The following is a 26,557-nucleotide window of genomic DNA, read 5'->3' as shown; positions in this document are numbered from 1 at the left end:
AAAACCCCAAAAAACAAGCCTCCTTCATTACAGGAGAAAGGGCCAGGTGTAGCAGCAGCTGGAATTTCAGCCATCAGAGACAGTGTCTTGGCATTACGCGGTCATTCCCCTGCTTTAGACTCCCCTTGACAATTGCTTGTTGCTGCCTGTTGCAGCTTTGATCCAACGCCATCATCTCAGCAGAGTCAGAAATGAAAGACAGTTGTGGGGGTGGGATGCAGCAAGAGGCGTTTCTTTTCCCCACTAAAAATTTCCTCGCTGTCAAACCCAACCAAGCCCTTTTCAAAGCCCAGAATATTTCCAGGTGAAGACATTATCCGCTTCCTCTTGGAGGGATGAGAATGGCTGCCCTAGGGTCAGGGAACAGCGAAGGTCATAAATACGAAAACATACCATGACCAACAGCTACAAGCACCAGCCAAGAACTTATCTGGCCTGGAACTAAGAAGATCAGTACACAAAAGGTTATTTAAGCTTTAAATCCTTTTGTAGCATGTTCCAGCTTTCAGCTGTTGGGGAAAAAGACCACCTACCCCAAGAGAAGAGAATGCCACAGAAACTGCTGCAATGTTATTTACACAGAGCCCCACACAGAAAAAACCCAGCTAACTGAACTATCTGGTCTTGAACAGCACTAAGCATCTAAGTAGTGCGAAGGATCCTGTAGTTTTCAAGAATATGTCTTAAGCATGACTCCACCCTGACTCATTTTTTTGACAGAGAAGTTGCCTGGATTCTGCTCTTAATGTCCTTGCTGCCACATTTAGCCTCTGCAGGTCAGACTCTGGCCCTTTGTGGCCACGAAGAAGAGGTAACCAGCAAATTCAGGGTGCCTGGCTCTGTTTTCCAGATGTTATTAGGACACACTGGGCACAGGAGGAGCTTTTCAGTCCTGGGTAGCTCTAAGGTTTTGAGCTTCCATGCCACGCTCCCACTTCTGGAGTCTGACCAGAGAAACGACATGCACAAGCCTCAAAGGAAGAAATAACAACTGCTGGAGCCTTTGAAAAATTAATCCAAAGCTCTGCTGGGAAGAACAGTTTATGGAAAACTCAAGACCTGGAAGAACAGCTCTGTCCTCCCGTGCTATGAAAGATCACATCAAGCTTCACATGTGAGTTTCCTGGCTGTGCTCCCTACTGAGTCTCCTGCCCTGCACATGCTGACAAGATTCTCAGCTCACACACAGGTCTCCGGGGAGGAAAAGAGCCAGTGGCATGGTACATTCCAGCTGTGACAGGTGAAGAGGGAAGAATAAGTTTGACACTCCAGCCATTGCAACAGAGGCCCAGTGGCCTAGGTTGCCTTAGCTTTTTTATTTGCCTGTCACTCAGGCTTTGACGTTATTGAAAGATCAAACTCCGTTGTGCCTGTTCATTACCTTAATCCTATTTTCTACACAGCTTTATTATCTCTTCAGGCTTCCTTGAGAAAGACTGTCAGAGAGGCTGGGGCAGGGGGGAAAGGGTTGCCTATCTCCTCACTCCTGTCAGATGCCTCTATTCAAGAAGAGCTGGAAGACTTGATGGGTCGGTGTATCACAGCACAGCCTACATCCTTCTGGGGTACTCCCAAGGCACCATTGGACTAGGTGACCTAGAAACATGCACCATAGCTGAACGCACTGGTGCTGTCTTTCCTGTTCCAGTTTGTCCTTTGTGGGATGCATTCTTTGCAAAGTCTTCATTTTTGTTACTTCAGAGAAAAACAGGTTTATATTTATATTTGATGCAGTTGCTTCAGACAATCTAAACACTCTAAACTATAGATTGGAAGGCAATTGGCCTCAGACCAGCCCTACATCCACACGAATCCTCCTCTATCTCCTTTCCCCAAAGGCAGCTCTGCTGACACCCCTCAGGCTCCTTCTGCCATTGCCCCCTTCTTTGTCCTTCCAGAGCCCACCAGCTCACCTCAATCCTGACGGCACTCCCTTGATAATCCGTGCTGTGCCACTCCTACCCAGAGCATACCAGTCCTGGAAAGCTGATCTGGCATTCAATAATCCTGCCAAATATTTGCTATCCGTCCATCACTACACAAAGACCCCCAGGCTGAGAGTTTCAAATTTGTCAGCAGTTGAATCTCACATCAGAATTTGAGACCAACATTTCCCCAGTTGCTAAGGTCAGCACCTTCACCAAACAGGAACTACTCAATGGCCCCAAATCAGAGACCACAGCAATTAACCTCCTCAATGCCTATTAAGACAGAGAGAAGACAACTTGCTTAAGTCAATTCCGTAGGTAACCTGTTGCCACCCCTCACCTCCCTGAGCTATCAGAAACACCAGCCAGGACAAGATGACTGTAGAGCCTGCATTTGCTTCTGGCTTCTGAGAGCCACAGACAAGTGGGTGAATGGGAGGATGCAGGTCACCTTCCTCATCCCTCTGGCTCAGGCTGAAGCATCAACTGAGACAGATTAAAAGAAAGGTGTAAAGGGCATATTCTGACTGTACATGGGTAATGGGAAGAAACCAATACAGCTGTGCCATCAACTAGAAAGGCTGGAAAGAAAAGTAAAGCTGCTCCCTACTGAACCAGAACTGCTCCCCACATACATACATTTTTCCACACTAGTTTTTTCCATACCCCACTCCATCCCTCATGTTTAAACATCCCTTGCCTACATGGACTAAAGGAATGATTTTACAGCATTTCCCATATTGCACTTCTCGTTGTTATTCACTTTTCTCAACGAGTCCCTCCCTGTAACCCGGAAGCTCACTCACCTCTCAAGGTCCCAGATTCTCAGAGGTGAGGTGTGTCCACAGCAGGCTGTCCCCGTCACAAATGAGCTGTTTAAAAAAAAAGCGAACAAAAAACCCACTTACTAATCCTCATGTTTCGAAGAAATACTGCATGAGCAAGACAGAGAAAACAGGCTACAAGACAGACTCTGAATTCTGTTTCAAGACTGTTTGAGCACGTTCCACCGCATTTCACAAGGGGCAGGCAGCAGCAAAGGGAGAGGTGCTCCAGAGCTCTCAGTAGCTGAGCTTCCCAGATGCAGCAGGTCACAACTGCAGAGAATCGGCAAGACATAAAGATGTATTTGCATATGCAGAGGGAAAACCTAACATAGGAGCAGCTGTAAATTGCAACGACATTTTCAAAACAGCTAACATAGTACTCAGCATGTTTCATATACAGTCAGTGCTGCAAGCTGCAAGAAGATCCCATGAAAAATTTCCTGTTACTTCCCACTTCATGTCTCACTTCTGTTTGCTGGCAACTTCTAAGCACAATCATGAATTGGCTGCAGCATCACAGGCCTAATGAATCAGAGAATCGAGTTCTCCAGTCCAGCCTGCTCAAAGCAGGGCCAATTTCAAAGCTGGATCGAGTTGCCCTCCCCAGTGCTCGAGCATTCTCTATTAGAGGCAGCACAGCTCCCCCGCAGCAATATTTGGCTCAGTTCATGCTCTCCAGCAGGGTCCATTCCAAAGTCCTCTTTGGCAACACTGTCCCTGCTGCACATGCTGGCTCCAGAGGTCACCTGACAGCCACTGGCCTCAAACTAGTTGATAAAACAGGAAAAAGAATCCTCAAAATCAAGCAGCAAGAACACGGGTGCTGTGCTTTCCACACCACACTGCTTGTTTTGTGCCAACTTCCCATCCTCAGTCCAAAAAAGAGAAAGCAGCTCATACAAAGATTTCTAAGTAAGCTAAAAATGACCTCTCACAAAGCCACATTTATTACAGCTACTGAGAATAAAATGCCAAAACTATGTTTAAGTCATTGCAACAAGGATAGCACGAATGCAGGAAGCGGAGCCTGCTTTAAATAAAAGCCAGCTCTACACTCTGCCTAAGCATCTTTTGTAGCATGACATGGGGCTGGCAGCTGAAAGAGGAAAGCAAAATAAGGAAACAATGTAAAAATAGCAATTTTTAAACATTTCTTTGATCCTCTACAACATTCTTCTTTGGAAGTCAGAAGGTGTCTCCAAGCCTCTACTACACCAGGAAGTGTCCTTGACTTCAGAGAAGCACTACTGCGGGTGTTGCAAGGCACCCAGCAGCAAAGTAGGGAACACGCACTCAACTCAATCAAAGCCAAAGAAGAGCCATGTGGAAGCAGGGCTGGAACTCGGGCCTCCTTCTACTCCTAGCTCTGTGGTTTAGCTGAGCAACTGGTTTCTCCAAATCCTAAGGCCAAAGCAGCACTGCCCATACACTCTGCAAAAGAGGCAAAACAGATTACATCAAGCCATCTCAAAAAGCTATGGGAACCAAGGAAGAGCTACAGCTACTGAGGCTCTCTAGTTTTTTGCTGGTTTTATCCCTCCTACCCAAACTCACACACCTGGAGGTGTCCACAAGTCATGTGACCCTTAGCTGCCCTTTAGGGCTAGACAAGGCCTGCAGCACCAGAGCTATTTCAAAGTCTCTCCAACCAGTCGGTTTTACATGCAAAATCCCAGGTTCATTGGCAATGCACATGCAATTGACCCAATGCACCTGCAGCAGAGGGCTTTCTGCACAGATGCTGCAGGGTGCACACGTTATTCTTCTCCATGGAAGTCCCTGACCAATGTCTGAGAGTCTAAGGAAAAGCCAATTCCTGTTGCTGTGAAGCAGCCACGAGGACCAATTAAGAAAGCAGCAGCATTTCATATTTGGAAACAGAGTTTGTGCTCAATACCTGTCTTCTCTCCACCATAGTGCAGGACAAGAGGAAACATTCCCCTTTCGCCAATGTCTTCCATCTCAGAGGAAAACAAGCAGAAGACACCCACTCTGATAGCTCACCAGTCAAACCCCATGTCTGGAAAGTAGCACTCTGGTCAGGGAGTCCCTCAGCTACAAAGCTAGGTGTTGGGTTCTGTCCCTCCCTCCCCAAACATAATCCATTAATAACTACTAAAGCTAATTACCGCGGTTAGAAACATAATAGCAGTCAGAGAGTCAGTCAAGCAGGCAATTGGGTGTTTAAGATTTTTCTTCTGGGGGACAAACTGACTCTGTCCCAGCAGAGAACACCCTCACGTGGGAGACAGGTCCCTTTGTGCAGAAGGTATGCACAAGGCTTTGATGGTTGCCACAGGTCTAAATTAGCATGGAGGCACACCAACAGGGAGTAAAAGGTGGGAGGAACAGCAAGGTCTAATCCCCGCTCATGCTGTCAGTTCTGGACTTCGGCTTTGCCTCCTCAGTCCTTACCTCCCACCCCACCAAAAAAAAAAAAAAAAAAAAGGAAAAAAAAAGAAAAATAGCATTAGATTAAGAGATTTCTCTCCACCATCACATACAGGCCTCAGGGCCACAAACAAGTCTCTTCTGGGTAAAGCTGACTCCATTCAGTCAACAGGAATTTTGTCTCATACTTCAGCAGGATCAGATTTGCAGGCCTTATCTTTAACAGGCTGGAGCCCATTAGCAAGCAAAGATAAGACTTCTCCCAGAAGAGTGGGGCACCTTCACTGCCAGGATTAGAAAGCAGCATTCTCGAGACATGCACAAGAAGTGGTGCCAATGTGAAAATGTCAAAGCTGGGGAGTGAACTGACCTGGATGTCTGGATTCCCAGGGGATAATACAGGGCCTCTCACCTCGAGTATGGTCTGCAGGCATACACCTTCAACCCCCAGGTCCCTTGTAACTGGGAACCTTGCAGAGGTGACAGTTTCACTCCAAGCAAACGGGCAACACAAGTCAACTTTGGTAGGTTTAAAACAACACGCAAATTGGAGCTAAGCATGTAAAGCTTAGCTCCAAAACTTCTGAAACATCATTCAGCAAAACTGAAGCCTTCTACCAGGCTTGTTTCTTTCAGTTTACCTTCAACAAGGCTTTTTGTCTCAGGAAACCCAGAGAACACCAAAACCCTCTGACCTAGAGAAGCCTTTTCACAACTGTTCTTGACAGGTGCCCAAAAGAAACCACTCAAGGCGAGTTACTAGCTTAGTGAGTGTCATTTATTTTGCCTACAATGCTTTCAGGAATCGGAGAGACTGAGGAAAGACTAGATTGGGAAGAGGAGGACACAAGATACCCTAATATATATTACTGCAGGGAATGACCCATCTCTCTGAAGCAGATACAATAATACTGATGTATACAGACATTGACCAGATGTATCTACATACTACATAAAAACTGCTATGTCCAACCTTCAGACGGCCTTGGAGATGCAAAATCCCTTCCCCACTCAGCTTTCCTTTGCTCTGTCAAAGCTGATGGGTACCATGACTACAAGCTCCCTCCAAAAGGCTCCTCTAATGGGAAAATGAGCGCCATTGCAGGGGTTCCATAACATGGCATGTTGTCATCACAGGGATCCCCCAGGAGGTGAAAACAAGCAAGCCAATACAGCATTTCTACCTCTGCCATGCTGGGAAGGCAAGGATTTTGCAGAGCATCGAGACACACATACTTCATACACAGCATGTTTTTGTTGTCCAAAGCAAGGGATTTTCTAACTCATCTGATACTTTGATATTCTCTTTCCCTTTTGAAACGCCCTACTGACAAGGGAAAAAAATAAAAAAAAAAAAAAGAGAACCACTCCTTCTGAAACCAGACCTTCTCTATGCTACAGATGATACATTTCATTAAAGATCATCCCCCCACAAAAGAAGCTGGGACAGGAGATGAGAGATAGCATGCATTCTGTTGAAGAGACGCAAGAAATTCATCTGATTGACCTGTGGTTGTTGAATGCCATGGCATTTCTGGCAACAGCAGTAGTGCTCTGGCTACAGTCCAGCTACAACGATGCCATCCCAGCTCCCAAGGTACGAACTACCCAGTTTCACCCCACCTGTAGCATCCCTCTTTACTCCATCCTAGAGAAAACATTGTCAGATGTGGATGAATCAGAGCTGCACATCAGTCTTTTTGATGTTTTTTGTCATGAAGTTTGGAAATGGTCTCAGCTCCGGAGGTGCAAATCCCATTGTACAATAGATACCTTCCTCACTTTGAACCCAACCTTCAGAGTAAGCACTGCCTAAGCTGGGACTCCTGCAATGCAAAGTAATTGAAGAAACCTGGGTGAAACAGGTCCTTTCCGACCTCTTCTGTCTAAACTTCCACCATGCCCCGCACTTGGGCCCTTCCCCTGTACTGTAAACAGATTGCTTCTCAAGTCCTATTCTGCTCTTTGGGGATTTCAAATCCACAGTCTGCTTGACACGTGCAAGAGCCTGTTCCTTCCTCCTTGCGCGCTCCCCCGCCCCCTGGAATTGGATGTCGTTGTTCCATTTTGGAGACTATTATATACGGAGACTCATCGGACCGGGAAACAAAGAAGTTATTACTTGACAGAGCCCTGCAGCTGGGAATGTGGAAGGCGGGGGGAGAGGAGGGGGAGCACCGAGGGAGACAGGATGGGGGGGGCTGGTAGCAGCGCTATGAAAGCGATCAACAGAAAGGACGGCTCAAAGATGGGAAACATCCTTTTTAAAAAGTCTCAAGTGGGATGAGAAAAGGAGGAGAAGAGAAAGCAAGTCCAAAATGGAGAGTGGAGAAGAGAGAAAGCAGTTGGTGCCAACGGTGCCGCGGATTAAACGCACGGGTCTGTGGGTTTGTGTAGCCTTTGATTCAGCACTGACACGCTTTGGCAAGGGAGGCCACCGGAGCTGTCAAATCCTTCACCAACGTGCCCATCAATTGTATTCAGCTCTCCCCGACCCGCACTGGCATTTTAATTACTGTTGGGTAAACTAATTTGTACAAATGAAGGCAACTCTGCCTAATAGAATATGCAAGCTCTCTGACCTCTGACAGGCGATGACACAAGATACAAAGGAGGCAGAGGAAGGCTTTTTATCAGAGCCTTATTACTCTCTATTACTCCAATTAGTTAAGCTCCAGTACTCCTAATTGGGGGAAAAAATTGCAATTAAATCAATTTTTGATGGGCTGAAAGTGGGTTACCGAACCGCCCTGCCTGTGAAACACTGATATTATAGCAGCAAAGGTCAAAGTCTTTGTCGGCACCTGTGGGGCCCCCACCTCCCCTCTCTAAGCCCCTCTGTGCCCCCCCCCAACACACACACGCAGCTCACTAAGGCGAATCATTAGAACATGTCATGTCTTATCGCGGCCGCCACCATCCTGCTAACCTCATCAGTTGACATCATTACAGAAGGTAACTGCTCTGGCATGAATACAGTGCTAAGGTCACACAAACTTGATGGAGCCCCTGCTGAAGAGCCCAGGAGGCTGGGGAGCAGATGCAACAGTAACAACATTGTGAAGGGAAGAGGAGGGGGTCGGAAACTCAGCGCAGAGAGTTTGGGCATCTCCAGCATGAGGCTTCTCCAACAGACCAGATACGCACAAAGGGAGGGAGACTGAGACAGTGCGGGTGGAAGCAGGTGCTCCTTCCCCAGGGGCATTTAATTTGCAGGAAGGGGGAGGAAAAAAAAAAAAAAGTAGTACAGCATCAGTTTAGCATTTTCTTCTCCATGAGAAAGCAGGCACCACAAATGTGCAGAAAGTCCCGCCTGCCTTTGATTCAGCCATTGCCAGAAAAAGCCAGGATTGGGTGCTCATGCAGGGCTGGTGTTGCCCCTTCGCTGCCCGAGACCGATCCCTTTAGCCCTACTTTGTGCCTCTTGCAGGATGACCAGAGAACTGAACCAAGCACCTTCAGTATCTCAGAAATAAGTCAGGACAGCTAGGTTACATACTAACAACTGAGTAACCACAAACCGAACAAAAATCAGCAGGTAAGGCAGTTGCACCAGAAGTCCGCCCACTGTTAATGGGCCAAAATTACAGCTTTCCAGACGAGGGAATGTGGGGAGTGGAAGGCTATTTAGAAGAAGATAAGATTGGAGAAGGTGAAGAAGCCAATAACACATGATATAACTGCCCAAAACCTTAAATAACAAATGCAGGTTGCATCCAATTTATTACAGGCTCTGCAATCTCCCTTGGGCTTTTGTCTCCAGACTGCCTTTCCATATTCCTCAGTCCTCAAGAGCCTTCCCATCCTTCCGGTCCCATGTACTGCCTCCTGCATCCTTGCCATGCAATGCTTCACCTCCAGACCTTCAGTGGAAGGAAAAGACAACAAGGGCCATCAAACTGACTTAAACATTTTCTACCTGTATTGCTCCCTGTTGTTCTAGGCTCAAGGGTACCCACACTTCGCTTTGTTAAAGCCTGGGTTCAGGAATCTGCTGGCAGTCTCCTCAGGTCCCTGTACTACTCCACACTCAGCACCAAAAAAGAGCTTCTAGAGTGCCCTAGAGACGAGCTTATATTTGGGCCCAACTGCTTGCAGACACGTAAAACAGCCTTAACAGGACTGAGCTCACCTGAGCAAGCAGAGACCCACTGCAGCATAGCCTCATCTTTGTTCAGAAGTGAATAACATTGCCAAAGAGAACCAGCAGCTGGAGGCAAATGACCAGGCTTGTTCCACAAACAGACTGGGAAGCGCTGTCACGTTTGCTGCCGCTTCCTTGAGCCTCGTGTGCATGCCGCAGAGTCCCTCCAGGCATCAGCCAGCTCAGGGTTGAACTGTGCTCCTGATATGCATCGTAAATTGCACACAGAGAAGTTAAAGAAGAGCTCTGCCACTCCCCACCAGGGACTCAGCAGAGAGAAAACAAAATGCGTAAAGACGACTGCATGAACACTGCAACATTTAAAACCACTACTGCTCCAAGAGGAAATGCCGTGCTTTGGCAAGGAGCACCAGTGACACAGGCACAGACAGACTAATAACTCATTCGCATGTTGCCTTGAGCCTGAAGTGGACCACGAGAAAGCGGTCCCCAGAAAGAAGGTATTTGCATTTTGTACTGAAGGGCACTATAGAGATGCTGGGTTGACACAGTGAAGTCTCACATTTGAGGCAGAACTCCAGCATATTTGATAGAAGAAATGCTTACGTCACTGACTCCGATGTCATTTACCGCATGCCTCAGGGTAGAGGGAATGTCAGCTTCACCTCTCCAACCCTCTGCCTTGACCTCTAGCTTCATGTCTCCCTCCAGACTTCAGAGAACTACAGGCTGGAGAACAGAACAAGCCTTTAATATCACCAAAGGTTCAATTCCCATCATGGTAAACAGATCACCCCTACTCTAGCAAGTTGCTTAGCAGGTAGCCAAGCTAGACACTTCCATCTTGCCTTCATTGCTTTGAAGTTTCACCCCATATTTTCTGCCTAAACACATAACCTTGTTCACCATCCCTTCACCAGCCTTGCAGCAGGTAAGTTTTGTGAAAACAGGCATCCAGATATAGAATGTAATCCCCATTTCTGGAGAAAAACTGAGCTCAGTGACATTGAGACAGAGATTCCAGACAGGACAGACACATGCACACAGACCTCTTCCACGCTGCAGCACTGAACAGGAAAATAATCCTTTATTAGAAACCATTGAGTCCACCCACAGAACAGTCCTAATGTTCCATGGGCTGTTTGCATCTAAATATAACACTCCTTTCCCCAGTACTCCACATGACACATGCTTTCAGGAGGATGATGTCCAGGACAGGACCACACTCAGATCAGCTTTATAAAAGTTGATTGAGGGTCCTGGGTGTTCCCATATAAGAGGGGTATTCAAACAGTGCTTTCCACAGTGCTGCTGTCATTTTTCAGAACCTCAAACAGCTGCACAAGTATTTCTACTGGGTGATATCAGCCCTACTCCTTTATTAAAGGAAAAGGCTTGATAACCCATGTTTAACAGTGTAAAGCACTTATTTGGATGGTATGTCCAACCCTCTTCATCATCTTTCCTCACTCCTCAATCTCCAGGCTTGCCAGGCATGGAGCCTGCCAGGCAGGTTGTTCAGGGCAGAGGTCTCTGCATGAGAACTCCTGCATCCCTAGCTCTCTCCAGATCCAATATAATCCCCAACTGATGTTCAAATCATTATAGGGGGGGTTAAAAAGACTCCTTAACTATAGAAGAAATGTAATCCAGTATGTAACTCAGGCACTGGTTTGAACAGCATACACCAAACATCAAGGGGGGCAGAAAGCCCGTGCCAAAACTGTTTTGCCTGTGCATGCTTACCAGGCCTTTCTGTGAACAGAGCTCTCTTTGCAGGCAGTCACTGGGGTTACATCTTGGAAGCTGAATCATAAAGAAACATGACTCTGCTGAGAAACCACTTCTGAGTCTAAAAGCAGGGCTGTGCAAGAGATATAGTTCTCTATTCCTACCACAGAAAGCTTTCTGGGGAGAAACAGAAGGAAAAAAAAAAGAGGAGAAAGTCTAGAGACTTCCAGGTCAGTCCAAGACTAGGTGGTTAAACAGTGCTACAGTAAGGTTATTTCAGCTTCAGCTGATCAGTAACCAGAACAAAACCTCACAGGATATTTTTATTTCTCAGAAGTTGTAAAATTAGAAAAGCAAAGAAAGTCACTATTAATGTTACATTTGAGGTTTGAGGAATTTCAGGTGTGCGGGTTTTTTTTTTTTGTTTCGTCTTCTTTTGCAAGCGCAGGTGAAATAACCACAGCTAGTACCTGGACTTTTTTAATTACACTATGCATTCTCCTTTCCAACATCACTAGGGCAATCTCAGCCATCTGCAGCAACTTCAACCTACGTTCTACTCTTGCACTACTCCCCAGAGCAGACATTCAAATACAGACAGGCAAGACTCCTGCCAGGTACCCACCAGACAGCATGCTCTACCTCCAACTGCTGCACATGCCACCTGCAATACAATGCAAGGGAATTGCAAGGTGACTTCATAAAATCTCCATCTTGAGCAAATCCACTGGCTTTTTGGAAATAATTGAAAGGAAGAAACAGGTGAAGCTGCCGGCTGAGCAGCAGAAAAACATGGTCCCTGAATGAGATACATGCAAATGTATAAGACACTGGACACCATCTGCTCCTGGGATAAGGCAGGGCACCTACAGACCATCACACATTTCAGGCAGATCTCTGAAGGCCTGGCACTCAGTTCTCACCCATCTGCACATGCACTTCAAGCCTTCACACCCAGCACCTATGCCTTCCCTACTGGACTCAACACGATCAGCCTTACCCCTTGCCCGAATGGGGAAGACACCCTGAGCCTGACCCTCATCCACTTCCCCAGATCCAGTCACTCCCTTGAGCTGTGCTTTGGGCCCACACACAGCCTTACAAGAAGCTCTGAACTCCAGCCCTTCCTTTCTCAAAGCCTGCCCAGGTGTAAAGCTCCAGCGATTCCTTTTTCTTTACCATTTTCCCTCCCTCCTCCCTCTCCCCCTAGCCCCACCAACATTTTCGGGCCACACAGTGAGCCAGGAGCAACCTCCAACAAGTACACGAGGACCACTGCAGCAGTCGTGCTGTTTCAGGCCCCCCCAACTCAAGACAATTTCTAAGAGCCATTTCTTATCCTCCCCTCCATGAAATGATTTCTGTTAATTGCCTGGTGGGAATCACTTGTAGGTGGGGGAGATTCTCCCCCCACACACACCCTGGCCCCTAATTGGCTTATTGAAGTTTTAACGGGGCTTTCACCTGGAGAAGCTGGTAATTATTCCCTTCATTCCCCTCTTGCTTGTACCTGTAGCTTCACACTTGGGGCCTGCCTGGCTCCACAGGGGGGACTTTGTTCCCTCTAACTACAAGCCCCACACAAATGGGCCCAGCAGCAGGAGAACACAGCAAAGTGGTAATTTTCAGCCCGGCATAATTAGCCAAGGTTCTTTCAGCCCAAACTGCTGAATGGGGAGGGGGCTGCCGGGGAGGGTGCGCCATGTGGGAATGGCGGGACAGGGGCTGCTCTCAACAGGCGGACAAAGACCTCTCAGGGGCTCTGATCTGGGGTGAGCAGGAGGAGGGGGTTGGAGCAGGATGGCCTGCCTGGCAGAGCAGCGGCACAGTCAGCAGTGGAACACATGCTGAGGAGGTCTGCTCATGACAAGCATCTTTCCCCCAGCCTGCGGAACAGGGCAGTGCAGGATGCCAAAAAGGGGTAAAGGAGAAAAGATAGATGCAGTAGATGCACAATAGGAGCATGTGAAGAGGTGCAACGCATGACAGAATCTTGAAGGCCTGGTGTAGCCTACACTCCCAGGGCAGGATTTCTAGTCTAGTACCTTTGCAATGAGACTTGGGGAAAGGAAACTGGACAGTGCAGGTCCCAGACAGGACAGCAAGAACTGTGCCAAGGACAGAGTGAGAAGTCTTATTGCTGAGAAAAAAAATCAGGGAAGAATCATTCACCTCTTCCAGCATCTGCCCCAGATGTCAGATAACAAGCAGAACCAGGAGGACAGCAATGAAGGCTCCAGGTTCTCTTTTTGCTGAGCCATTTCCCCTTAGCAAAGCAAAACTGTTTTTTCATAGTGGGACCTCACTTATTCCACCTCCCTTTCTGCTACAAGCCTTTGGTTCTGCAAAACCTACCAGGAAACCTGCTGCATGTGGGTTGGCCAAACCACTTGGCTCCCAATGTATTGCTCCTGCATTGCACCAGACTGTGGCATCAGTTATCCCACAACCCAGAAACTGGCATCCTGTGGCACAGTGTCTCTGTCGATTCTCAGGACTCGTCAGCATCTACACTTTCTTTGAATTACCACTGTCGCCTTCAGGACAGAAATCCTTGTCCTGGCTGGTCAGCTCCAGAGCTGTAGACACGTTAAACCTGCCCAGCTGACTTGATGATCCCAGCTCCAGTGCTATGAGGTCTTTGGTTTTTACTTCGAAAAACACTCATCTTGTGTCCCTTATGATTGCAGCATCCTACTAGAAAGCAAGAATTGTCACAATCTGAAAGCTCAGTCCTTATTATGCAATGAAGACCAAATGGTAAGCAGGCAAGTGAAAAGATGCCCACTATTTCCATCAGAGCACCAGTTACACAGGAGTGCTGAGCAGGCCCTAGGAGATTAAGTCCCAACAATCCTGACAACAAGGAAAAAAGATCCCCAGAGACTCAATATGTAGCAAGGAGACAGGGAGCACAACCCCCAGGGCGCACACTTAGAATTTCTGAGCTGCCTAAAATACACAGCTGTGACCCAACGCTGCAGCAGGTTGCAAACTGGAGAAGTTGCTGGATTCCACCCCATGATACTCTGGGTTCTCTTCAGATCATATACATCTTTTATGTTTTATTAAATACCCCGCAGAAAGGTCCATTTCTCAATTTCAATCCATTTTTTTGCAACCTCACCCAAGATGCTTTAAGTACTTGCCACAGAGATGAGTTCAGCTAGACACCGTGTGCCTTCGGCTCATCAGTGCTCAAGACTTTTTACATAAAAGCAGCCTTTGACACTTCTGAACAAAATATGCTTGCCATGAAATCAATGCCAGCATCTGAGAAGCAGACACCAAGAATAACCATAAGCAGACCCAGGCTGACCAGGCCAGTTTCAAGGCTACACAAGCCAACATTCCCAGCACCAGTAGGGAAAAAGAGATGTAATGTTGCCTATACTCATACCTTATCACAAACTTTACAGTTTCCAGGGCTTTTTCTTCTTACAACCCCATACCCTACAACAAGGGAACATGTAGAATTGGTTTAAGTAAAGATTCCAGCTGTCATTGCTTTGGAAAAAAACTCTAAGTACATGACCATGTGTAGAAAATGCTTAGAGAATCAAGATGCAAAAGAAGAAAACCTTTCCAATTTTAAAAATATCTCCTTTCTATTTTTTAAGCTTCAGGACTGCCAAGGCCAATCCCAATATATTTGCAGACATGACTAGCAGAGTTTGCAGTTAACAAATATTCTTTTAAAAATGCATATATATGAGAGCTTATCTAAACTTTTCCATTAGAACATATGACAGAAAATGACTTCTCAACAAGCCAGCAATCCATGCATGCCAGTGAGGTCAGGGGGAGGGGAGAATCCTTTCAGGTTTGCCAGAACAACTAAAACCCAAGAATGTTTCAGTTTAAAAGTAGGGGCGGGAAGAAATCTGTTTTCCTGGTGCCACAAGCCACAAATTATTTTTGTCTTATTTCTTTTGCCATACACACATACATACCAAATTCAAACTCCCCAATTTAGGAGAATTTTGAAAAAAAGTGATCAGGGTGGTGAGGAAGAATGGGACTTCTCAACAGACACATGCTTTCATCATCTTCCCACAAAGGGCAGCAGTTCTTTCTCCACATCATGCAGAGGCAGGAGCTGTACTTGTTCATGCTTATAGGGGAAAGAAGCCAAATCACTTAAAACCAGAGTGCTTGATCTTCCTCCTCTGCTCTATGATATTCAAACAGTTTCCAAATGAAGTCTAAATGGGAGAAGGAAATAATATTCAGAGGGTTTTAAGAAGCTAAAGACCAGGAAAGGTGAAAGGGGAGAAGCGTATATACACAGCACGTGCTGCACACAGAGAGGTCCAGGACACTGAGGCATGGAGACACAGGTGCTCTGTGGAGGAGGCGAGCAAAGCCTCATCTGCGTTTAACTCAGCCATGAAATGACTCCTAAAGCTTTCCTGCTCTGATCATTCCAGCCCCGACACGGACACGCTTGCAACAACCTCAATTCACTTGCCCTTAAAGCTCTGGACAGCTTCCCCCTCCCCAGCTCTCCACTCTATGCAATATGATTTGCTTCAGGGTTTTCATGCTAAACGTTTGGAGCATGTCAGCTGTTTGCCCCTAAGCAACCAAGATCCTGAATGAAGCCCCTGCTCTCCATCTGCAGGTTTAGGGCACACTTGGTTGCGAGCAAGCACCAGAATGAGAAATAAAACCCACCAATCAGACCAGAAAGCTCCATCCCTGTATGCAGAGAAAGGCACACAATATTTCGTTAAACAACTAAAGAGACAACATACGTGTTGGCATAAAGATGTTTAGTGGCCAACTCCCACAGAGGTCCTGAACTACCCAAAAACTTGCTGAAAATATTTTGCAGGAGCCACAACTCAAACTATCCTGACATCAATATACAATAAAACACAGGTTCACAGCACAAGTTACCATCTTCAGTATCTGTAATCAGGCTGGGCTGCAAGGCAGACCAAGAACTATTGAATTTCAGTGATAACTGAGATTAGCCAGGTAAAGATAGGAAAGGGATCAGGCAAAACAGATGCTGTAGAGACAGAAAAAGGACAAGGCAAGAAGGCAAGGAATAATTTATTATGATGCTTCATGTCAGTATATTGGGAAAAAAGCAACACAGAAAATGGAGTAGGAGGGAAAGGACTGCACTGGAAAGGACTGAGTAAAAGCCCCTTCAGGCACACGTCTCCCGAGTCTGCAATGGAACAGAGGAGTCCCTAAAACACATCATCCTTTGATGTCAAGAAACATCTGATAAAGGGATATCAAGTACCCCACTGCCTCCTGCCCCTCAGAAAGCTGCTGTCTAGGTGAAGCAGGACAACCTGCTGGCAGTCAATCCTCCAACATTTCAAGGAACAGAAGCTAGAAGCTTTAGATGCACAGGCAGCTTTGCAGACAGGAGTGTGAAACCACAGTTTCCTCCTTTCCTTTCCATGGCCTGCCCCATTCCCATGCGCTCTGAGAGTTTAGGAAGTCTCATCCAAAAACACAGTTATTAAAAGAACCATTTTTACTTGGCAAGACAAACACGCACGTGAAGAAATGCCAGAACCAAGATTGCTCGCGCGTCCTCCACTGAAATGAGCACATTACTTAAGCGTCAGTATTTGATTCTGCAGCAAGTAGGAGTGTCCCAGTTGAAGCTGTCACTGATCTTTATCATGGGGATACACAAGATCCAATTACACGCCCATCCATTCTGGTTAGACTGCGTCTCTGTGGACTCCAGTCAGAGGCTGCATTGGGAGGAAATGATGAGCTTACCACATCTCAGGGAGACACCCACACGTGAAGTCCGCTCTAAATAACAACTGGCCAGCAAGTACTGGCAACAGTCATGGTTTGCTACCACTTTGCACAAGGCCATCGATACTAGAGTTGGGGTGGGTTGGGAAAAATACTAAAACTATAAACAGAGCAGAGGGTATGCAAAGGGAGGAATCATTCACTGTATGCCCCCATAAGGCAAGTCAGGCAAAAGGTATAGAAATAGAACAAAGTGTTTCTTCCTCAGGACACAACACTGAATTGGAAAGGAGCCTACGAAGACCAGAACATTAACAGGTTCAGAAAGAAGAGATGAGCTGCTCACAGAACCAGTCTCTGCAAATATGAAAGAAACACTGGTCTGGATGCAAACTCTAGCCAGGGAAACCCTAACCTCCCCATCACTGGAAGCTGGGAAGGAACATGCAGGAAAGGATCTTTTTGCGCTTGTCTTGTTTCTTACCCTTCTCCCTAGACATCTACCACTGACCACCACTGGACATTAAACGCTGGGGTAGAGGGATGCTGGACTGATCCACCATGGCCAGGAGAATATGAGAAATGCCCACGTTGGTCAAGCCATGGTCTGTCTAACTCACTGTTTTATCTCCAGCAAGCGGTACTAGCAGATGCTGTTTAGGAAGAACATGTAAGCTTGGGCAACTTTCTGTGGTCATTCTCTTTGTACTTCAATTTGTACCTACAATACAATTGCCGTATTAAGGATTTTAGAGAATGTATCCCCAGCTAGTCCTTCATTACAGACCTGCCAAATCCCTTTCAAAACTGCTGGCATCATCCACCTCTATAACCTTCTGAAGCAGGAAGCTCACTGTACACTGTGTGGAGAAATGCTATCTTTTGTCCATTTTAAAGCAATCTCCTAGTAATTTCAAATGCCTATATCAACTATTGTAGACTATCTGCTGCTAGACCTGCCTATCTGCCTATCTAAGCAGACCTGTCTATCTGCTTCAGACCCTGAAGAGGTTGGTTTATTGCCCCTTCTGAGGCAGGATAATTTGTTGCTCCAAGCTTCAGGCTTCAACCATTCTCAGTCACTCCTAGATCAGTAGGGACTCATATCGCTGGCTTCACTGAAAGAGCCAGAGAGACAACATGGGTCTGAGGACCATTAGGATCTCGTAAACCATACTCTGGGAAGCAGAGGACAGAGCCATTGCACAGTGGGAACAGTGCTGTTCACCTGCACTCAATACTACCAGAGTACCTGATATTTTCCACCACATAACAGAGCAGCAAGTCCTTATTCTGCCAGGCTATAAACCTATCCAAAGTGGTCTGCACACGATCCCAGACTGCTCTGAGACCATCAGAAGACAGATGCCAGAGAAACTTTGTTGTTTTTCTAATTTCTGGAGTGGGGTCTCTTGCTTCTCCACTGTCAAAGAGGAGAAAATCCAGGGGGAGTATATGGTAAAGGAAAAAAGGAAAACATGCTATAGGCCACATGTGTTAATCAATACCCCATGCAAGACAGAAAATAAGAAGAAAGAGTAAGCCTGTTCCATCAGACAGTCCTGCTCCATCCCCATCCCTCATATAATCACCCTGGACAGATGAAGCAGGTCCCCGAACAAAGCACAGGTGCAAAGCGCAAGACAGCTGCTCCAGGAGGCAGAGACCAAGCACAGCAATAGTAGCAGTTGCTGCTTGACCCAGCTTAGTCTGTAATTGCTTCCTCTGATCAGTTCACTTCTTTCTTTAGTCTCCTTTTTTTTTTTTCGGGGGTGGGAAGGTACACATACAGATGTACAGATGACCACCAGAGTTCTTTTTGCCCTGAAAAAAATAAGCTGTTGGGTTCTAGTTTGCAAGCCTCTATTCAGCCCCCACACTAATAAATCTCTGGGACTATCAATCACCTTGGTACAGGTCTCTCTCCTCAAAGGAAATGGGCTCTCTCTCTTCATTAGCTGCCTGTGCCTACCAACCATAGCAGGGCCTCATTTCAAGTCCTCTTTGATGGACGGCTAGACTTAGAGGAACATGTACCTCAGTCTCAGAGGAGAAAGAACAAGGATTTACTAATTAGACAGGGCTATGCACATTAAAAGCTCGCTTTAACACATGGTCCCACATTAGCCCCGCATCTGTGAAGCGTCAGGATGCCTACAAAGCAGTATGAGTACATCCCACGCACAAGCATGTGCAGAGAATGGAGCAAGTAGAGCATCATGAACCCACAACACCTCTTTAGATCAAGAAAGTGGCTGCAGCAGTTGTGCTTCTTGCAGGTGGGAGGGAAGGTAGAGAAGACATGACAAATCCTAGATAACGAACCACAGAACACACTATAAGCAACACTACACAGAGAGAACAGACTTTCCAATGTGCCTTCCAGTCTGGAGCAGTCTCACACTGCTCTGAAAAGAAACCAGAGGCAACTGAGCCAAGGAAAGAGTCATAGTCTAATTCCACTCCCAACAGAGATGCAGGATGCCAGCTACCCAGGGAAGCTGAAGCTTAGCTACGGGCATGAGACACTCTGGCATGCTGTATTTTAAAGCACATTAGCACACAAGCCAGATGCACAACTGCACATACTGAGTAGAAATTCCCATTCTTCAGCAGAATCAGTCCCCCTTCAAGCCTGACTATCTTCTCATAGCCATTTGCTCCTCTCCAAACTCCAGCCTCTCTGGTCCTGCTCCCATCTCCTCTCTGCCTCCCCCAGTGTTTCAAAAGTAGTTTGCTTCACTAATCTAGAGCCAGACTGATGCATTTGCTCATTTTAAACAGTCTGCCAAGCGTCTTCTGTAAGAACTGAAGTGGCTGGAGAAGGGTGGGATGGGAGACATCATCATCCTGATGTGTGACAGACCTAATACTTCACATTTCTGAGCCATCGTTTCATTTTTAACAGTATTTTCTCTAGGCCTGAAGATGGACCTAGAGGGCAGTACTAGCTCTGTGTCAAAACGCCAAAATTCAGCAGCAAGGGTTAAGTCAGAGATTTAAGTTTATGAATTCCATAAATTCATATCACCTGCAATGATATCCTGGACACATGGATGAAAGAGCCCGCCCAGGATGAAGGCACTGCTGCTGTAAACAGCCTCCCACTTTGCTAGGAACCACCTTCTGTGCAGAGAGGACCCTTCCTTCAATAGTTTCCTACAATCCACATTCCTATGCTTATATATTCCATCTCCTGTGCTGGAACAGGAAATTTTGTAGCTGTAGATTGGCAGACCAACATACATTGCATACCACACACCTGAAGCAAGTCTGCTTTTCTTTTTTATTTCTACTTTCCCCCTTTTCCTGAGAGCACTGATAATCCAATTCCTGCTTGGAAAAAAAGAAACTGTCTCTCCCTACTCCTAATCCAGAGATGCAATGCAAAACCTTGTCCCTTAAATTCCCTCTAAGTTATTCTTAGCACCCATTTATATGTGAAGATGCACATATAAAGAACATCCATGCATGCCTGTTTCTCAAGTTGGCATAAGCTATGTGGACCACAAAGCTATCTATGCACAAGCCCCAGTGCAGGCACAAGACATTTCGCTCTGGAAGTCAGCCATTGCCTTCCCGCCTTCCCAGGGATATATCCAAATTCCTGTTGGATACAACAGCTCTGATCAGAGGCACAATCAGACAGACATGCCTTGAATGAGTGCTTTGCACAACATGGACTTGATATACGGTGTAAAGCAGGTTAATCTTAGTCATAAAACACACATCCCTATGCTTCAAACAAACTAGTGCATTTTGGATATGGTTTACGAATTTCATTCAGCAAGTACTAGCATCAGAAAGTTACCATCACCTGCAGTCTCCTGTAAACTTTTTAGTTTCCTTCAGGAAAACTAGGACTAGCACCTGACTAGCACTTGTGTAACATGCACACAATCATCACTTTCTTCTCCTAATGAACAGCAAACTGGTGCTTTACTATCATTTCTCTTCCTTCAGCAGTCTGAAACCTTCACTCTGATAAATTCAGTCCTTCTCAGTTCTCTCTCAAATATATTTTTTTACTTTTAGAAGAACTGAGGACAGGGGGAAATCCCCCAAAGAGGCCCAGTGCTTCCCTACTTGTAATGAAAACCTGTAATGGAATGCCCTGCACTCCAATTAGGAAGAAATGCTAATTTTCTCCAGTTGAGCACCCCCTCTAGATGTATCTAATTTGTTTCACTGCTTTCATCTCTTCCCTCCATCGCATTTTCATTTAAAGGTTATGATCTGTTTGTGCCCTTCATGCCGTGCCCTGACAAGACACCCCTACGAGAGGTTGCAGGGGCCACGTAGCCCTTCCTAACCCCCTTCCCAAACAAAAACCAAAGCTTTTTTCCCTCCACTGCCTCTTTAAGAAATGCAGAAAGATGAAGGGGAGGAGCAGGGAATTGGGAAGACAATAATTAAAAATAAAAAGTAAGCCCTCTTGCCAGTTGGGTTGTTGGTTGTTTCCAACAAAAGGTGAGAGACCTTTGCACCATGACCAACACCAGTATGAACAGTGCAAGGCAGCTGGGAGAAAAAGCATTATAGAGGTTTGCTACTTCTGCAGATCCATTTTAGGAACAGCTGCCATGCAAGAACACCCTTCTGCAAAACATTTTGAGATGCTGTATTGTTTAGCTCCTTGCAGGGCTGGGGAATACACTCTCTCCCATCTGTAACAGATAAGAGTCTGGTCAGAGGGGACAAGGAAAGTTGGCTTAGCCAAGGAGAAAGTCTCAGAAAAGCTCTTCCCACTCCTCTAAATATATTATGCCCTGTTCTGGGAGTCTGTGTTTTGAAAAGTTCCTTCAGGAGAGCAGAGGCTTGAGCTAGGTAACATGGGCTTTTGAATAGTTCTTCAGGGCATCCACAGATTTGTGCTGCTGTGGTTCTGGCTGGCTGCAGGCAGGCTTGTAAATCCTCAGGGCAGAACCCATCTGGACAGGATGCGTGCCCAGAAAAGCACATATGAGACAGGCATTCAGATCACCATACTGGCACCACACCACTTCCCACAGAAATTTTAAAAGGCATTTTCACCAAAAGAATACTATTAAAAATAAAAAAAAATAAAAATCTTGCCACCAGCCTACCTCTGTTTTCTTCCAACAAGGCCCCATTGCAGCCTGCCCCAGTATTCTCAAACAAAACAGCATCCACGCAGCTGAACTCAGGGTCTTCCCTACATGCACGCTCTGCTCCTAAGCCAAGCCATTCATTAGTTGTGTTCAGCCTCTCCCTCCCTTCACTTCAATTCTCTCCTTCAATTCTTGTCTGTTAGCAAGGAAATCCCCAACCTACACTCTCTAGACACAAGTTTCACCATATATCTGTTGTCAATGCCCTACAAGTTGAAAGCACCCAAAGAACCTCTTAGGAAGCAATGCAGCTAAGTGGTCCCTGACTGAAATGGAGCAGGAACTGCTGGGTTCCACCTGTGGCACAGCCTGGAACAACTGCCCTCTTGGAAAAAGGAGAGGAACAGTTGGCTACATTGCCCAGGCTGAGCACTGAGCAGCCTGTTCTTGACAATAAGATGAAGCTGGAAAAGTACTGCAAGAGTGTTTTCTGTTATTAATAGGCACTTTGCTAATACTGCCCAAGATAGCCAGCTCCCTCTCAGTCATTTCCTGCTGCAGCCACTGAATCACGTTGGTCAGAGAGCTGTATGCTCCATTACAAGCTATTTCCTCTCTACGTTTTCAATGCCTCCAAAAGCTTTTGCAGAAAGTCCTGATGATCCCCCCTTCTGCCCCCCTCTGCAGCGACGATTCCCTCATAACTCCACTTTCTGGGACCACAAACGGGGAGTGGGTAGGAAGCACACAAAGATTTACTCTTCATAGATAGCACCCTTGCCCTTTCCTCCCCCCCAGGCCCCCTCTCTCTCTGGTCCATGCAAACAAACCCCGAGTGGGAAAGAGTATTCGGAAGAGGCCTGTGTCTGGGCCAGCCGCCTTTCATCCAGAAGATGCCCCTTCCCGTTGGAAAATAAAAGCATTGTGTGAAAACATTTTAATATATTCATGCACATTCCTATAGCTCGCAGGAGCGAGCGGGTCCCAGCACCCTCCCCTCCCTGCCTTCCAAATGATTTTCATAGGCAGCGATGCACTGGGAATGCCACCTGTTTTCTCGAATGCCCGCGAGTATGTAAATTGTGGGAATATGCGGGCCAAGCGCTGCGGTTTTATTGTGCTGCAGAAAAGATTTTACTAATTACTTGCCCTAAACTCCAAAGCAGTACGCCTGCTTTTTTACAAAGCAGGAGAGCGGGGAAGGTGGGGGTGGTGGGAAGAGGAGGAGAAAAAAAAAAAGGGGGGGGGGGGGGATAAAAAAAAAAGAGAGAGAGAGTAAAGGGAAAGAGGGAGAAGGAGAGGGAGAGCAATGGATGCATTTCAAAGTTTCTCCAGCAATTGGATGGGGAGGGGGGAAGCTGGGCCCAATGTGAAATCATAGAGGTCAAAGGTGGGTCTCCCTCCCTTGTGAGAAAGTGGTGAATCAGGACGGTTTATCAAACGATCATTTTCTTTTGAAACTGGGAGGCAGCGGCTGGGACAATTCTGCAGATGTGCTTGATGAGTTCGGGACAAAAATGGGCCGCCTCCTCCCCCCCTCCCCCCTTTAAGGTCTCCCATCAGGGGTTGCTTCTCCCTCCACTGCTTCCAGGACCCTCCCCTCCCTTCTTCAGTGGTCAGCTGAGACCCCCACCCACTGATCGCCTTTGTATTCCTGGCCTTTGGACACACTGACAGAGCCCTTTATGAGACCCCAATCAAGACCCCCATGTCACAGGTACCTAGTAGAGATACCAGACCCTTTTCAAATGAGGAACAACAAGGAAAATATGCTGGCCCATTGTCCTAGCACAGCACCAAGGGAGATGAAAGGGACAGGCTGCTCCCTCTCCGCAGACCGCCTGCCAATCAACCCCAGTTATTAAGGTCACGATGTGGAAATTCTTTTGACCTACACCTAATCAAAGATGCACCAGGGCCTTTTGAGACAACATGGGGGAAGGTGGGAGGGCAGGCATCCCCCCGCCCTCCCCACCCATAAATACAGTGGAGCTTCCAAAGAGAATTTAGTAGGAGTTACCCCAGTTAGTGCTGCAGAACACTTGCCCCAAGTACTGCTGGGGCAGCCGAGCTAGGCTCCATGCTTGCATCCAGCCTCAAGAGAGCTTAAATTAAAAGCTGTCCTCATTGAAAAGTTACAGACTGAGCAACATTGGAGGTAGCTCAGAAGTCATAATCGAGGACACTGTGGCAAGTACTAAGCATCCTCTTTCCTATTCCCAATAGCTTTGGTTTGCACAGGCTGTGGGCTTCACGAAACATGCTCAGCACTATCTGACACTGGGCCCTGAAGAAGGAAAAACTCAGTGGGCATGAACCTATTAACCTCCAAAAACTGAAGCACCTGGAAAAGTGGATGGATACCAGCAGAGCAGAGCAGACATTCTGAATCCCCCTTGCATTATACAGGATGAAGATACCAAGAGGACTTTGACGGTGGTAGTTCTTAGGACTACGTAGAAATTTCTCAGACAAGAGGAGCTAGGACCCACTTGCAGTGAAAGCGCAATCGGACAGGTGGTAGAAAACAGAGCATGGGTCAGATGGGATCAGAGAAGCACATCCCACCACACAGCTCCAGAGTGTTTGGAATATGGACAAGATCACCTGCCCCTGAAAAGTTGTTCTGTATCACTCGCTGTCTGAGAGTCATCACCACACACACAGTAACTGCACAATACTTCAACCTGACAACAGTGACACAAGAAGTGACAGACTACAGTCTGTGGCAGTTCACACAAAAGGGCAAAAAAATCCAAAACCCAGAACAGAAACATTTCCCAGCATATATAGGAGACTTCTGCAAGTGCATGATTTTGAATTAGGTCCTCCAGAAGAGCCAGACGGTACAAATCATGGCCACCACCAGCACAAGCAAGACCAATCTTGAAGAAACAGAAACTTCTGGCACCCCATCCACCACCACACAGGGAATACCCTTCCTGATCCCACTGCCAGCTTGCTGCTCTCATCCTGTTGGTGTCCTTCAAAGCCCATCTGGATCAAGCTCTTAGTGTAAGGCAAGCAAATTTGGGGTGGTGGTAGAGTGAAGACATGAACAGTATGACAGCCACAGCAACAAAGCTGCAGGTTTCATTATGCTGAACACTTCACTCATTTTCCTCTGCCTTTTATCCACTTTTAGCTCACGGAAGACACCAGCTCAGTGCTGCTCAGAGTCCTCCAACTCCCATCAGAGAGCCCACAGAAGATAACAGCCTACCCATGCGGACCAGCTGTGTGGGAGATGAGAAGTAGAAGATCCCAAAAAAGCTTTGGGACAAAGACTCGTGTATTTACCTAAATCCTACTATACTGCTTCTCCACTGCAAGTCACTGCCATTCCTGAAACTGTCCCCTTGTTCCTTGGCTCTTACACAATTGCTGAAGCAGGTGTAAGACAGTTTTTTCTTCTTGATGTTAAACCAACTAGTTCCTATACCATAAATTACTTAGCTACAACAAGGTATGGCCTGGTTTAGGCTGTTGTAAGCCAGGATCCAAATGGACACCTCAAATGAGCTATCTCCTGTACTGTTACAATAAGGTGCCATGCTCATGCTCAGAGCAGACATGACTTCAGCGCTGCAGCAAGGAAGACAGAGGTGAGTTCCTTACTTCAGGGCAATATCCTCCACTATCGCCCTCCTTTCAAATGCCAATGGCAGGCTGAGGACCAGCCTCCTGCTGTCCTCAGAGTGAATCAACACTCCTTTAGAGGGGCTAGGCTGCTATCTTAGGACACTACAGCTCCACTTCCCACCTCAGGGCATGAGCTCACATCCTCTGAGTGACACCTCCGGCCTCATCTGGGAGGAGTAACAGTGGAAGATGAGCCTGGTTAGAGGCATCTGCACCTGGGGCTCTCACCGCACAAGAAAGGTCCATCCCTCTCTGTCCCTCCCCGCCCCCAAAAGCAACCCTTTGAAAGGCAGGGGAGGGAACAGACACCACTCTAATTGTAGGAGTGAAACCCGGCATCCTCCTGCCCATCTACCTTTGCACTCCGTTTCTGATTCTCTTTGAACCTCTGGTACAGCTTGTCAGGTCGCTGCCCTCCTGAGAGATCAGAAAAAAAAAATACAGCAGTGATTACTATTGTACACTGATTTGCAAGCTGGAGAGAGAGAGAGAGAGAGAGAACAGCCTCCATGTGTCAGGCTATGAAAGGGCTGTGACTGAAGCGGCCTGAAAAACAAACCCTTAATTTAAATGTTAATGAAAGTGCTGAAGAGACATCAGAGGCTTTCGTTTCTCTACAAGGAGCAGAATCACCGGGTCTAGAATTTATGGCCCCCTTCACCTCCCCTCTCCCCTTCTCTGCTCCATCAGCCAGAGAAGTTCGGAAAGGAAAAAAACCCTAATTTTAACATTAACTCCACACTTCCACCCTGGGATGCAATTGCTAAATTATCTGTTGGCAGGACACTGATCAAAGGTGGAAAAACAAAGGCACGCTGCACAGCCGAGTAAAGGTAAACAGCAGCCAAGGTCTGGTGAAGTTACCTTCTCCCTCTGCGAATTTAAAAAGCAAAGAGAAAACAATTGCAAACTGGAAATAGAAACCTCAAATCATAAGGCTGCCAGCCCCCTCAACTAAGTTTCTTCTGTCACATCGATTAAACAAGATGGGTTCTCCTGTGCAAACCAAGCAGCGCAAGAAAGATGCTTCCCCTAAGCTTTCCAAGACAGACTTTCCCCTCAAGCAAGGGGAAAGATGAGAAAAAACTGCAGGGGGAGGAAAAAAAAAAATAATTCAATATGTAT

The 26,557-nt window shown here is 46.7% G+C and overlaps 1 protein-coding gene across 1 annotated transcript in view; it reads right to left on the bottom strand.

The window, feature by feature from the left end:
• Window positions 1-26,557, bottom strand: part of FBXW4 (F-box and WD repeat domain containing 4) — a 65,748-nt gene that overhangs the window by 15,755 nt on the left and 23,436 nt on the right. Inside the window, 1 exon segment of the mRNA XM_074591957.1 lies at window positions 2,735-2,800. Coding sequence (XP_074448058.1) covers window positions 2,735-2,800 — 66 coding nt within the window.

Source organism: Larus michahellis, chromosome 6, assembly GCF_964199755.1.
Source record: "Larus michahellis chromosome 6, bLarMic1.1, whole genome shotgun sequence".
In the NCBI taxonomy this organism is placed as follows: domain Eukaryota; kingdom Metazoa; phylum Chordata; class Aves; order Charadriiformes; family Laridae; genus Larus; species Larus michahellis.
The sequence above is the reverse complement of the archived record's forward strand: the minus strand, read 5'-3'. Positions and strand labels throughout refer to the sequence as shown.